General features: G+C 44.8%; 1 protein-coding gene across 4 annotated transcripts in view; it reads left to right on the top strand.

Annotated features, from left to right (window-relative positions):
- Positions 1 to 1,473, top strand: part of ZNF366 (zinc finger protein 366) — a 60,324-nt gene extending 58,851 nt beyond the window's left edge. For all 4 annotated transcript variants that reach the window (XM_005858007.2, XM_005858006.2, XM_005858008.2 and 1 more), the window contains one exon: positions 334 to 1,473. In XM_005858007.2, the coding sequence (XP_005858069.1) occupies positions 334 to 908 (575 nt within the window). In that variant the 3' untranslated portion in view covers positions 909 to 1,473. The remainder of the gene's footprint in view (positions 1 to 333) is intronic.
- The last annotated feature ends 14,147 nt before the right edge of the window (positions 1,474 to 15,620 follow it).

Raw genomic sequence — 15,620 nt, 5'->3', positions numbered from 1 at the left:
TTAAACAAACCTCCACCATTAAATAGATACATTGTCTTCACAGTTTCATTATTAAAAATGTGGTGATGAGCACACTCACACACAGACTTGTTCACCTGCAAATTTGCATAGTTTAAATTCTCAGTAATTGCTAAGTGTGAGCCAGGCTTGTTTTTACCTTTTGGCGCATGTTGCCAAATTCACCTAGAGGGGGTCACCCCCATGTAGATTCTTTCTGGGAGTTTATCTATTCTTAAACTGTAAAATCAAGCTACACTGAACGGCCCTGGGTACCACCAGCCACCCCTTTTCAAAGGCTTTTCCAGGGCCTGAAGGCTGCCTTTGCTCTCACAGGTTTTGGAAGGGGGAGACTCGCCCTGGCGCAGGCGGGGGTCCTGAGGAGTCTGGAGCAGGAGGAGCCCTTCGACCTGTCCCAGAAGCGCCGGGCCTTCCAGTCTGACGGGGAGAGCGCCAGGGGCAGCTCCTGCCAGGAAGAGGAGGATGAGGACCACTGCTGCGAGGTGGAGCGGGACAGCCCAGGCCCGGCCCCGCGGAGCAGGCAGCGCTGCGTGCCCCAGGATCTCTCCACCAAGCCTGAGCCAGCCCCCCGGGCGCCCCAGGAAGCCTGCGAGGAGGAAGAAGAGAAGGAGGAGGAGGAGGAGGAGGAGGAAGAGGAGGAGGAAGAAGAGGAGGAGGAGGCCGTGCAGAAGGAAGGACGCCAGGAGAAGAGCAAGGACAGCCATGGGGCAGAGGGCGGCCAGGAGAGAGATGGCGCCCGCAGAGAGGAGTGTCCCAGCCTCAGGGCGCTGCAGAGCGCGCGGCGGGGGGCCTCCTTTTCTGATTACTTGTACTTCAAGCACAGAGATGAGAGTTTAAAAGAATTACTGGAGAGGAAAATGGAAAAACAAGCAGTGCTTTTAGGTATCTAAGTGGAGAGCTTTAGAATTACACTTGGAAAATGAGAAGCAGGCAGTTCAAATATAGCTTTCTGCATGAGCTGCCATTCGCTGGCGACTGGCGACTGGCGACTGGCTCGCATCTTCACAGATGGCTCAGACTCCATGAGCAGGGGCGTCCTCAGCCAGGGAAATGCTTCTCGGGTCATTCCGGGTCCTTGATTTTTAACGCACAGGCAGGTCTCTCCGGTGTTATTTCTGCCTCTCCAATGCCAGACGCTGTGCACATTCTTCTAGGCATCTGATTGTAGGCCGATGCTGAGGTGCTTATAGAAATCCTACTTTTCTTCGACTAATATACAATACAAGGTAAATTTCTTTCAAGTGGCAAAACTATGGTGCTTGACATGTTTCCTAATTAATGACTGTTTAGTTGAATGTGTGAAAGTTACAATATTTTTCCAGATAGATGAAAATATGAGTAGTTGTATATATAAAAGTTGCCTTTATTAAAAAACAAACAAACGAACAAAAAAACAAAAATACCAGAAATGACACAGGAGTTATTGAAAAGGAGTGTTCTCATATAGTCATTGCAGAAATAAGACAAAGTTTCAAGAGATAATGAATAATTTTGACTAAGGAAAGCCCAGCCATGCTTAGGTTCCTGCCTGGGTCCGCCTTGCTGGGCTCCAGCCCCCTTCATTGGTTCGGCCTTAGGAGCGGATTTGCAGATGACGCCCAGTGCTCGAGCCTTCGTCCCGGTTGGAGCTCCCTCCTGGAGCCCTTGCTAACGCAGCTGCAAGAGGAGTTGTCACCCTGTGAGCAGCTGGCTTCTCCTTGGGGCTAGAGCGGGGCAGTAGGGGAAGGCTTCTCCATGAAACCCAAGGTCTGACTTGTTTGGAGAATTAGAATAACCAGCAGCTAATCACCAGTAGGGGAGAGTCTGGGCTGTGTTCTCAATGCGCCTGCACATTAGAATCAGCTCGGGGAGCCCTTTTAACAATACCTCATGTGGGTCCTCAGCCTCTGAGACTCTGATTGAATTGGCCTGAGTGGGGCCCTGCTTCGGTTATTTTCTAAATTGCCCCATGATTCTTCCGTGCAGCCAGGGTTGAGAAACACTGACTGGGCTAAAATAGTGACTCCCAGGACCCCCTCCCAGGGACTCCATAAATATTTCTGTGTCTGGCTTCAGACTCATTAGGAGAGAGAGAGCAGGAGACCTTGAAATCATACTGCTGACTTAGGCTTTTCACCTGTTCAGTAAGGGACACACACACAGTATGAACACATAATTTCTATATTTCAAGATGATGCCTGAGATGTTTATGGTCACTTAATATGTTTTAAAGTACATAGCCAGCTTATAGTGACTAATCACGTCTTCCTAGATGCTTGAATCGTGATTCCAGTGACTGCCGATGATTAGAATGGGTGGGCTGAGCCCCTAGGTAGGCTTCCCTTAGGCACGGCACCGAGTAACGCAGTGCGGACAGGATGTCACTTACGTGTGACTGACCATACGCAGGAACCCGCTGGTACTGTGTCTGTGTTTATGTAAAAACTGCCTCTAGGTTGGTAGTTTCAACTCTTATTTGTAGAGCTAGGTACTGTTTATTATTTTGCTTCCTCTCCTCTCAAAGTTCCCGATACATTTCCTTAGAAGACCTGGCCCATCTCTGACTGCTGGGTGCTAGCTTTTCCTCTTGGCCACGGTGCTTCCCCATCAGCCTCATCTCGTTCTCATCACTGACCCGGGTGCTTTGTCAATTCCTGATGCATTTCTCCTGCCACTGTGCCTAAAGCTCCTCCCTTCAGCCCCACCACCACCCAGTGCCAAAGCTGCTTAGGTTTCCTGCTGCCGCCCATGTCCTTAGGTCAGAGCACCTGCAAAGGGATGCTGACGGATGATGTGGTTTCTGCAGTGACAAACACAACTCTGGGCCAAGAACCTGTCCCAAGTCCTCAGAGGGGCAACTTGCTTTTCACTCATTATTAATATGGCTCATTGATGCCCTGATGAACTCACCCAGGAGGCGGACCATGAGGTCTGTGAGGTCCCCGGCTCTTAGGGTCCCGGTCCATACTTACTCTTTCAGCAGTTGTGTGTGGAGGAGCTACTATGAGGGCTGCAGACTTCCAGTTTGTTCTGGGTCTGGCTAGCTGGAAAAGGAACCAGGGAATCTAGAATAGCAAGCTCTAGTCCTCTCTGACCAAAATGGGTCACGTGGGAATGTTTGAGGAGCAAGGTAATGTGGAGATGGAGAGAGTAAGGTCCAGGAGAATGGTTTTCACACGGTCTATTGAGGAGCCCCTCCAGGGCTGCTAGGGAGAAGTGGCTCTCAGCCCTCAGGCCCATGTCACTCAGAGTGGTTCAGATTTCATCTTTTGTATACGTTAGACTTCTCAGTAAAATTTCATTTGAAGGGAGAAAGAGGTCTAAGGAAAGTAGTATAAAGTTGTAATGGAGAGTATTCTAAAGCCTGTGTATAGTTCTTGACTCTGAGTATATATATTTAATTAGATCTAACCCCATGGTTAGTATACAATGACCTTCTGAGAACCAAGGTTAAAATGTTGGTTTTGTATGTTTTTGAGTGACCAGCACCTGGTTTGCCTCAGACAATCCTGGTTTATACCTATTGTTCCAGGGTAATTACCAGTAAGTGTGGCCTAAACTCTGAACATTGTCCCAGTTTGGGTAATAAATTCCATGGACACCAATGCCTAGTGCAGAGCTCAGAAGAGAGTTAGCCAACCCTGCCTAACAGAGCTAATTAATCAGAATGAAAACCCGTAGGAGAGCCTTGGAGCCCATCCTCAGAGAACCTCAGGGATGACATCATCCAGGGTGACCAGCACTCCAGGGCCAGGACAGCATGACACTCATCACATTGCGGCACTCTGAAAATAGGTCACTGCCAGATGCTTTCCAGGCTTTTGACCACTGTCACTCTGAACCAAACGACTGACCAGCCAAGTGGCATATTTTTCTTTATCCTTTCCATTCAGGCCTATCACTACCTCTTCTTATTGCCTTTTAATCTTTTATTCTTTCTTTTAAAAAAAATTTGACTCCCCACTGGCCATGAGACTGAGGCTGACCTTTCATAACCCCGCAAGGATAACTGGTATATTTGCATTTGAGTAGCTACATGAGAAAGCCCAATGTGCATACTGTATTTATTAAGCCCTGAGGCATCTAATAAAATATTAACATCGTGTTTTGAATCATGATCTTTGTCTGCTTTGCTGGAACAAAATGTAACGGAGCTAACATTTAAAATCCTTCACATATTTGGACAACATTATGCCAAATGTTGATTTTGTACAGAATTCTGGCTTGCTATTTAAAAATGAAAACTCCAAGTATGTAGTAGCATCAGGTTGTGAATATTGCTTTCTGCTTCAGTGAAAAAGCAGTTTACCTGAAAAGAGCATGTAGCCTATATTTTGTTAATTTAAGCAAATAAAGACATGTTGAAAAAGCTGAGTTAGTTATTTGCAAACACCCACATTTTGCAAGGAAGCTGCCATTGTCAATGCCTATCCTATACCCTCTGCCAGGGGGGCTCCTCTTGGCTGGAACCTCAGCCCAGGGACACAGATGCTGGATTCTCCCTCACTCCTTCAGAAAGGATTACTGACCCTCGGCCCATCTGCTGGCAGGTGACATCTTCCTATCCTCTCCATCTTTCCTATTCAAAAAAACTAGTTCTGGAAGGGTGTCATGGGGAAGTGGGAGGTTAGAGACCATGATGCCCATTCTTCATCAGGCTCTTTGTAGAATAAAGTTCAACCAAGAGGAAATGTACTTTAGTGGGCAAGAGCACAGCTTCTGGTGCCAGGTACCTGGGTTCAAAGCCCAGCTCTCCCACTTTCAATCTTTGGGAACTGACACCAATTTGTGAACTGCTCTGTGCCTCAGTTTCTTCATCTGTAAAATGGGACTAAAAAAACAGCACCTTCCTCATCAGGCTGTTGTGTGGGTTTGTTAATATATGTGAGACACTTATGTGCCTGGCTCACAGTTCATTCTACATAATATTAGGTATTATTATCACCAACAAAGTGGCCAGAAAACAGAATACTCAGCTCTCCCTCCTCATCAGAGAACTCACCAAGCAGTGTGGGCAGGGGAAACTGTCAGTTTCTATGGGCGCTCCCTTTTTAAACACTACAAGCAGTTACATGCCGACCACTGTGCCAAGCATTTACACACTCGATCTCAAGCCTCACACGACTCTGAGAAGAGTTATCTCCATTTCACGGATGCAGAAACAGCTTGCTTCAAATTACCTAGCTGGTAAGTTCCTCCTTTGCCTTCAAAGCATTTAGGCTGTAGCCAGTTGAAGTTTCTGAAGTAGATGCTGAGACAAATGTGAGTGCAAAGTGCTAATTAGGAATTGGCATTAGTTAAAAGGAAGGGGAAGAAAGAAGACGAGCAAAGAGAGAAGCCAAACTGTGAGGCAGGCCCAACCAAGCCCCAGCAGGCAGCTCTGGGGAAGGACTGCCCATCAGGAGTCCAAGCCTTTGCACCTCCACCAGAAGGGCATGACCTCAGGCAGGTGTGACTCTTCAGTTGGGCCAGCTCTCCAGGAGCCGGTGGCTGGAGGCTGTGTGCTGATTGCAGTCCTCACAGGTCATTGTGAGTCCTTCCTTGAAGAGAGACTAGTGACTCATCTCTGTGTCTAGCACAGTCCACCCCTTGCACCACGCCCATCCATGTCATGTACACACATGGAGCGTCTCCTCCAGGGTTCCAGGGGGTCTCTCTTCCTGAGGGAAAACTTAGAAGACCAGAGTTAGTGGGACAAACTTCAGCCCCCACTGCGGCAATCAGTGTAAGAGACAGACGGATACTCATTGTCTCCTTCTTCCTTGCCTGTGTAGACACCTCTCACCTTTCCAGGTGGCATGACCAGATCCTCATCACCAAGGGGTCTGAGCCTCGATCATCACGCTGCTATGGACTCAATGTTTGTCCTCCCTCCCCCGCAAAAAAAAATTAGGGGTTGAAGCCCTGACCCCTAGTATGACAGTATTTCCTCGATCATCACGCTGCTATGGACTCAATGTTTGTCCCACCGCCCCCCCACAAAAAAAACAATTAGGGGTTGAAGCCCTGACCCCTAGTATGACAGTGTTTGGAGGTGGGGCCTTTGGGAGGTAATTAGGTTTAGATGAAATCATGAGGGTAAGGCTCTCATAATGGGATCAATGTCCTTATAAGAAAAGAGAGACCGAGCCCCCCCCCCCCCCCTCTCCACCACGTGAGGACACAACAAGAAGGCAGCCACCTGAAAACAGGAAGCAGGTCCTTGAAGGACACAGAACCTGCTGGTACCTTGATCTTGGACTTCCCAGCCTCCAGAACTGAATGTTTGTTGTTTGAGACATAACTGTGTGCTGTCTTAGCTATCCAGTCTCTGGTATTTGGTTATAGCAGCCCAAACAGACACATGGCCTTGTCAGAATGGGGTTGTTGTTCCTGATCACCTACAGTCACAAGTGAGGAAAGAAGGACCAAAAGAAACCCAAGTGAGTGACCTGGGTTCTCACATATTCCTCCCTGACCCACTGTAACAACAGCCCTACCCCTTCCTCATGATCAGCTGAACAGCAGGAGGGAGAGAGTGATGTAGGTGAGGCTGGCATGGAGAGTCACTGAGCAAAAGGGTGAAATAGATTGACATTTTCTAAAGCTCGTTCTGTCTGTAGTGTGGAGGGTGGATTGGAAGGATGATGCTGGGGGACCATTATCTCTGAGTCTATGAGAAATAATATTGGCCTGGAGGAAGGAGGTAGCATAGAAGAAGTTAGAAGTGGACAGTTTAAAATCTGTTTGGGAGGTCCAATTGACTTGTTCTACCAAAGGCAAATTTTAATAAGAAGATAAATGGATATTTTTCTACAAAAAGAAAATGATAATATAAGGTTCATCTCCTCATATGACAGAAAGGACGAATTAGATTTTTATAGCTGCCATAAAACTCACAGTCTTCACTCGGTTGTCAGGAGAGCATATTTACCAAGGACAGAATACAAGCATAATCAGTCCATCTGGTGTCCCTCAGTTTTGTCCTGGGGTACAACTGGTAAAGAAGTAAACAGTAGAGACTGAAGAGGACACAAGTCCTGGGAATAAATGGCAGAAGTGAAGACAAAGAGGCACAGATTTAGAGACCAGAAAACCTATGGAAAGAGGCTAGAACTCCAAGACCTTAAGGTGAGGCTGCAGAGCCCTTGTCATCCCTAAGGGCCAAGGGCATCTCTGGTCCAGCCAGTGAACTAATACATGTTCATGATAATGAACTTGCATGGTCAAAGGACGGTTCATCTCTACCATATTTATTAACTAAATACATTTTCACTTGAAACTGTTCAGTGCTCAGAGGGTGGCAGTCCAGTGATCTGGAAAATTTTATCCAGTGCGCACATTATTTTGTAACGAGGCAGAATAAATGAGATGTTGTCATGTTTTAAGTCCTAAAGTGAATTGGCCTATGGCACTACAGACAGCATCTAAAAAAGAAATAAAAAAACAAAATGGGTGGAAAGAGTTTGTTCCTGCCCTTAAGGAACACACAGTTCTTAGCAGGCCTAGGGAGGCTGGCAGGAACATGGCTAATGATTTTTCAAATCTCCTTTCTCCAAAGCTCCAAAGCCTTGAAGCTAAAAACTGTCCTCTCTGTGAAAACCCAGGTGTGAACACAGCCGGTTCCCTGAAGCATTGTGGCATTTCATTTATTTGCACAGCAGAGCTGAGCCAAGAGTAACTTCCAGTCCCATTACAAACTTGCTCTACAAGTGGAGGAAGACATGCTCATTTGATAGCTGGGGAGTGACCCTCACAGGCTCCCTGGGGACCCAGTATCAGTGGCGCTCACTGTTTCCTCTTCCCTGGATGCAACAATATATTAAGAGACAGAAAAAAAGGAGGTTGGCTCTTTTCATGATTTTCCTTTTTAATTTTTGTTGAAAATGGAACTGTGTTCTCTTGAGCCTTCAAACAAATGGAGGGGAAGTGGAAGCCCAGAAGTTTCTCTTAGGTTCCCCAGAGAGGGGGGTCTGTGTTTGTAGTGTGATGTGGGAAAAGTCCTTGTGTATCTGCTGCATTGTCACGTCTTACCAGAGTGATTTGCAGCAGGAAGTGTGGGATGAATACAATTTCTACGTAAGAGAAAGTGATGGAGCCCCAGCCTTTGAATCAAAGATCTCCACTTGCCCTTCATCTGCAAGATGTGCTTCCCCTGACCTCCACCCCCCATCTTTATTAGAGGATGAAAAAAAACGCAAGAACTCTCTCTCTGAACTTGACCCAAACAAAAAGTCCAGCCAGAAATCCTTGCTATTCAGAATGCACTTGGGCAGGGAGGGGGAGAGGGGGAGGTGTTTGGAAGGACATGCCTGAGATCACAGAGGCAATAGGAGGGGGGGCTGCGGAAGCTCCTGCCATCACACCTGAAGAATCATTTCAAACCAATGTTCGAAATATGCATCGTGAGTCTTTTCACAGGGCAGATCTTAAACAAATGGTCTTGGAAGGAGAACGGAGAGATAAATTAAGAGACATCTAAAAGGATTACAAGGATACTTCTTTCATTTTAGCAATTCATCATATTAAGATGCTGGCAAATAATTTTGTTTCTTCCAGAAAGTAGTAATAACGAAACTGGTCTCCAAGCTGTGTAGGATGAGGGGGGTGGATGGGTTAAAATCTATTAATCATTCTGGACTTGCAGAGACTGTGCAATTTGACATTGTTGAAGGACACCTTCCCTTCCAACCTGCAGCAAGTCTAGCAAAGAGAATAGTTTCACTTGGAGTGGCAGGTTATCCAAGTCAGAAAAGTGTTTAAAATCCTGAGCGGTGGCTTTGCAAGACTGTATACACAGAGCATCGAGTCAACTGCCTCTTCTCACTCCTGGAAAACCAATGGAAAATAAAAGAAATATGAAATCCCAAGCAAGAACAAAGTCTTTACAGGGAGAAAAAGCAAAAAATCAAAGCAAGGTGATGCAGAGCCTTAGAAACAGATAATTACAATGCCAGCATCCCAGCGGACATTCAATAAACAGCCATTGAGTATAATGATGCATCTCTGTGAAGCAAGCACTGCCGACTGGGTCTAATCCCCTCAGAAGTCACCCTAAGCCGCTATCAGCAGGCACAGGTGATTTTGTGGATTTCAAAGGGCTGGTCTTTGCACAAGCTCTGTGTGCCTCCAACACCGCTAATCCCCTTACCTTCCTGCAGGGACACTTTACTTTTATCTCAGGTTTATGTAATTAAATGCTTCCCTTATTCAGATTGGTAGCTCCCTGAGCCAAGGGCTTGCCCACCACTACGCCATCTCCAGCGAGTTTTTAGACAGACTCGAGATCAGATGTGGCCTTGGAAGACTAGAAAAGGGGGATAAGATTGATACATGAATTTACCACGTAGAGGACCTGTACAAAATGCTGCTGTTCAAAACTATGCATCTTTCCATTACGGTCAGTTAGAAGTATGGAGAAGGAGGGGGCTTCCCGGATGGTGGAGAGAGAATCCTAGTGAAACCTCACCCCCAGAAAGACAGCTACCAAACTGGCAAAAATTAGCAAAGACAAACATCCAAAATCGCTGGAGATTGACCAAGGGGTTTACAACAATTGAAGAAATATTTACTCAACAAAATCTACAGGAACCCAGTAGGATGGTAGAAGGCATGGCTGCCCCCATCCCGCCTACCAGATCCATGTTGTGGGAGATCATTGCAGTGGTCCTGACAGCCAAGTGGCAACTCCCAGTGTCCCAGCTTCGTGCAGACGACCTATCCTGGGTGGGTGGCCAGGCAGTGGTGGCAGTCCCCACCCCCAGCTCTCTGCTCAGTAAGGAGGAGCTGAGTAGGGCAGCTGGTAAGGAAAGTCCCTGCTTCCTCCACAGGCCTGTGTCATGGCAAGCGATTCCAGTGGATCTCCAAGTGGTTATTCCAAGTGGCAGCTCCCATCCTCCCCAGTTCCTGGTGTAGGAAAGCTATTCTAGGCCTCGGCCAGCGGAGCAGCCAGTGAACATGGGCAGGTCCCGTTCCCCCTGGCTCTGTGCTGTGGAAGACCTATTCGGGGAGGTGGCAGCAGCTGGTGGTGATGTTTGTACAACATTGTGAAAGCAATTGATATGTTCTCAGGTTTTATAATATATATTGTTTTACTGTGATAAAATATACATAACATAAGATGACCATTTAAACCATTTTTAAGTGTGCAATTTGGTGGCATTAAGTACACTCATAATGTTGTACAACCACTGTCACTATCCATCTCCAGAAACTTTTCATCATCCCAAACAGAAACTCTGTACCCACTAAACAACACCTCCCCCCTCTCCCTTCCCCTAGTCCTGGTAACCTATGTTCTACTTTCTGGTTCTATGAATTTGACTACTCTAGATAACTTTATCTAAATGGAATCACACAACAGTTGTTCTCTGTATCTGGCTTATTTTTCTTAGCTTTATGTTTTCAAGGTTCAAAATTTCATGTGTCAAAATTTCATTCCTTTTAAAAACGAAATAACATTTCATTGTACACCTAGCTATATCTGTCTCCATATATGCCACACTTTGTTTATCCTTTCATCTGTTTTGTAATGAACAGTTGGGTTGTTTCTTAGCTGCTGTGAGCGATACTGCTGTAAACAGTAGTGTAGGAATACCTGTTCGAGTCCCTAGTCTAATTATTTGGGTAATATGCCTAAAAGTGAAATTGCTGGGTCATACGGTGAGTCTCTGTTTAACTTTTTGAGGAACTGCCAAGCTGTTTCCCACAGCAGCAACACCATTTTACATTCCCACCAGCAGTGCGCAATGGTCCCAATTTCTCCACATCCTCTCCCACTGTCGTAATTTTCCATTTTTTTGGATAATAGCCATGTTAATGGATGTAAAGTGGTATCTCCTGATTGTCATTTTTAAAAAATCTGTCCAGCTGTTAATGCAAAGATCCCTATCTAGTTTTATAATCTTGGGTTGTTTTTTTTATCATGAATACAAAACAGAAAATAAAAGGTGGACTGGGACTTCTTCCTTACAAATAGCAGCTGAATGCCCAGTGACTTATCTGGTTTTATTCCTGTTGTCTTGCACCTCCCATTCTTCAAAGCACAAGAACCCTGCTTGCGATTTGAAAAGAAGTATTTATTAAAGTTGTTTTATTCTGTTTTATCACTTCATTTGTGGAGGGAGGTGTTCCTGCTTTCCCTTGACCCCAAGTTGCCGGGTGACCTAATAGCTATAGCAAGCTGGCTATACCCTTGGTTGGCCCTTGTAACGTTTGTACCAAAAAAATTGGGGTTAGTCTTCCCTGGGACTTGCCTTGCCTGGGAGGGGAGACTGCATCTTCCACTTGGTGGTCGTGAGGGGTGTGCAGTGCAGAAGAACTTGTATCCAACCAGGACTCCGGTTGCTAGGGACTGTCCATCTCCTCTTCAAGCCTGCATATTTTAAACTGTAAAAGGCGTAAAAAATATAACACCCCCCCCCCCAAAAAAAACCTCTATGGGACATTTGTTCATTTGCTTAGAAAGAAACCAATGTGGCTAGTTTAGTACTAATAAGAGTCACTTAATGATCAAAGCCTATACTTAGCCTCTAAAACTATAGAACAGTGTTTATTCATTAAAACCTTGACACTTACTCTTAAAGCTAAAAATGTTCCTGTAGTAATAGCTGACCATTATTTTCCCTTTTGAAATTTAAAAGAAAAGGCGATCAAAAACTTTATTTACTGTGGCCTTGTATTTGACTATGAATTTGACTACTCCAGATAACTTTATCTAAATGGAATCACACAACAGTTGTTCTCTGTATCTGGCTTATTTTTCTTAGCTTACTTTTCAAGGAATGCTTACTGAGCACCTGCTATGTGACAGGCACTGGGCTGGGAGGCCGTGGAGACAGCAGCATGAGCACTATAGAGGCAGTCACTATTCAAAATGGCCTTATGGGGACATTATATTAAAAGGCTATTGATATAAGTGCCCTAATAAGTATCAATCCATCAGTATATAGAAAGTTCCTCAATTATAAGCAAAATAATTCTGCTCATCCTATATAATAAAAGGCTAATATGCAAATAGACCCAAAGGCGGAACGACCGGTCACTATGACATGCACTGACCACCAGGGGGCAGATGCTTAACACAGGAGCTGCCCCTGGTGGTCAGTGCTCTCCCACGGGAAGGAGTGCCACTCAGCCAGAAGCTGAGCTCACGACTGGCGAGCTCAGCAGAGGTGATGGGAACCTCTCCCGCCTCAGGGGCAGTGCTAAGGATGTCCGACTGGCAGCTTGGGGAGCAGGTCAGGCTGAGGGATGCCTCCCTGCCCCCAGTGCACGAATCTCATGCACCGGGCCTCTAGTGTAAAATAACTATGTGTAATACTAACATCTATTAAGACTATTCCTTAATGGCTACAGTGGTATTTTAAGTGTCTTCCCTGATACTAGAAATTTCTTCTGTGGAGCTTTACAAGGTAACAGTGGAGAAGGACTTGCGTGCTAAGTACCCTAAGAACCACGCAGCATGGTTCCCGCCCTCCTCAGCTTGTTTCTATTATCTAAGCCATGAAGTTGACACTTTCCTTGGCCTCTCACAAGATGCATGGGCTACAAGGAAATTTGAGTCCAGTTTTTATACTGAACTGAAAGTTGTTTAAAGTCCTCACACCTTTAGGGTTGAGCTTTAGAGAACTTAGAAATGTTCCCCGGCTTGCATTGTTATTTTTCTAAAGATACAGGATGATTGATCTGAATCCTACCCCCTCACCCGCCACCCCTGGCAAGCTTGTGCAGAATCAACACTAGAGTTTCTCAGTAGCAGCCCTGGGGCATTTCACCCAACCGTAGGAGCTTGCATTCTTGGAAGAACACATCACCCCTTAAATTATTCCAGGTCACGGTGGGCTTGGGAGGCAGGAGTGCTGAGTGGCTCGAGTGCAAGGACACAGTGAGAAGACAGACTCCACGTGAATCCCAGCTCTGCTACCTGTTAGCTGTGTGACCTTGGACAGACTACTTACATTTTCTGAGCCAGTTTTCTATCTGCCAAACAGAGATGGTGCAGGGGGTTGGTGACAAGCACAGGCTCTGGGCTTGGGGAGACGTGGGCTCTGGTCCTGGCTCTGTCTTACACCGGAGAAGAAATTATTCTCCCTCTCTATGCTGCAGCTTCTCGCCTGCGACATTGGGAATCACTAGCATCTGCTTCACAGAATTGTGAGACTTAAGTGGGATAATGTTTATAATGCTTAAAGCAAAATAAGCACTCAATACACATTAGCTCTTATTACACTTGCTACAGTGACCACATGGGAATGTGCCTAGAGCAGGCCTGACACACAGGCGACTTACAGTACAAGGCATGTCAATTTCTCTCCCCTATCCTCCTGAACTAACCTGAATACAAATGTAGGAGCACCAGCATTGCTCTGAGATAGCAGAAGGACAAAGACTGGGGAGAATTCTCTCACACCCACACCCCTTTCCTTGCCTTCTCATTGTACTCCATTCCCCCTTGATGTTTTTCTGTCACATCGATGTTTCTCTCCCTAGCCATCCTCTCTCTCTAAAAATCAATTTAAAAAAAAAGCATATCCTTGGGTGAGGATTTTTAAAAGAAGGAAGCTAGAAAGGAATAAGGTTGAGTCAGGCACATATTGAAGTATTTCCTTAGCTAACATTTTAAAATATCCCTTGGTCATGTGGGAGCTAGTTCTTAACTACCTAGACCAGGAATACAAATTCCTATAGAAAATCTGCCTTTTCAAAATAAGATAGATTTACAAAAATTGTCTCACCTCTTTCTCTCCATCATTGCTTGCTTTTTCTATTTTTCTCTCCAATTCCCATCCCCTAACTCTCCCAGGTTCTTATTGCCAACAATGGCATTGCAGCAGTGAAATGCATGCGGTCTATCCGTCGGTGGTCCTACGAGATGTTTCGAAATGAACGTGCAATCCGATTTGTTGTCATGGTCACACCTGAAGACCTTAAAGCCAATGCAGGTGAGTTATTTGCATTAAGAAAGCATCACTCTAGAGCAGCCGTGGGCAAGGATCCGGCCCTTTTGAAATGAATAAAACTAAAAAAAAAAAGACCGAACCCTTTTATGTAATGATGTTTATTTTGAATTTATATTAGTTCACACAAACACTCCATCCATGCTTTTGTTCCGGCCCTCCGGTCCAGTTTAAGAACCCATTGTGGCCCTCGAGTCAAAAAGTTTGCCCACCCCTGTTCTAGACGAAGCCAGGGCTGCGAAGGCCTACTCTTGCACGAATTTCGTGCCATCAGGCCTCTAGTCTGAGAATATTATGCATACTAAGGCTTTGCACTTTTGGTGACTTTTTTAGATATATAGATGGATGGATGCTGGATGGATTGATGGATTGCAATGTAAATGTTTTTCTTATTGTTGGTCATGGTCAAAATAGTTTGAAAGCCACTGAAATACTAGATGTACAAAAATAGCACGTGCATTTTATCAAAACAAATGAAAACACTCAGGTTTGAGGGAAACTAAGTCATGGGCAAATTAGAAATTCCAAAATTATTATGTCTCTGAAATTAAAAGGGAATCTTGTTTGTATTTTTTAAGATTCTTTGTTCAATTTATTTTATATAGCATATTACCCTGTTCGTCCATCCTTGTTGTCACAAATGGCATTACTTCATTCTTTTTATGGGTGATTAATATTCCATTGCATATATGTACCAACTTAGGTTGCTTCCATATTTTGACGATTGCAAATAATGCTGCAATGAACATAAGGGTACATATATCTTTTTGAATTAGTGTTTAGTTTTATTTGGATAAATCCCTAGAAGTGGAATTGTTGGGTCATATGGTAGTTCTATTTTTAATATTTTGGGGGAAACTTTGTACTGTTTTCTATAGTGGCTTCAAACAGAAAAAAGTCATAGATACAGAGAATAGGCTGATGGTTGCCAGAGGGGAGGCTGTTAGGGAGGTGTTTAGAAAAAGGTAAAGGGGATTAAGAAATATAAACTACCAGATATAAATAAGTCACAAGGACGTAATGTACAACACAGGGAATATGGTCAATAATATTGTAATAACTATGTAAAGTGACAGATGGTTACCAAATTTATTGTGGTGATCACTTTGTAAGATATATAAATGCTTAATCACTATATTTTACATATGAAACTAATATAATAATAAATGTAAACTGTAATTGAAAAATACATTTTTTAGCCCTGGCTGGTTTGGCTCAGTAGATAGAGCATCGGCCTGTGGATTGAAGGGTCCTGGGGTTGTTTCCAGTCAAGGGCATATGCCTGGGTTGCGGGCTTGATCCCCAGTGTGGGGCATGCAGGAGGCAGCTGATCAATGATTCTCTCTCATCATTGATGTTTCTATCTCTCTCTCCCTCTCGCTTCCTCTCTGAAATCAATAAAAATATATTTTTTAAAAAGAAAAGAAAAATACGTTTTTTAAAAGAGGGCATGTCGGTAACAGGTTTCAGCGTAAAATCTTATGAGTCTCTCAACACATCTTGGCAGCTGTGGTTTCTCAACTTCTCTAATGAAGTCCAGTTCTTTCTGGAACGATGACACCTGTGTGTGACATTTAGGACTGTTTGTTTGCCCTGCCTGTCTTACATACAGTCTCTGGAAGTCAGAAGCTTTCAAAATTTGTCTCCCGGATCTACCATCAGTCTGATTTGTTAAGCAGGGCAGGT

This window comes from Myotis brandtii, unplaced genomic scaffold (genome assembly GCF_000412655.1).
Source record: "Myotis brandtii unplaced genomic scaffold, ASM41265v1 scaffold115, whole genome shotgun sequence".
NCBI classification, from domain to species: Eukaryota; Metazoa; Chordata; class Mammalia; order Chiroptera; family Vespertilionidae; genus Myotis; species Myotis brandtii.
This window is presented reverse-complemented; position numbering and strand designations above follow the sequence as displayed.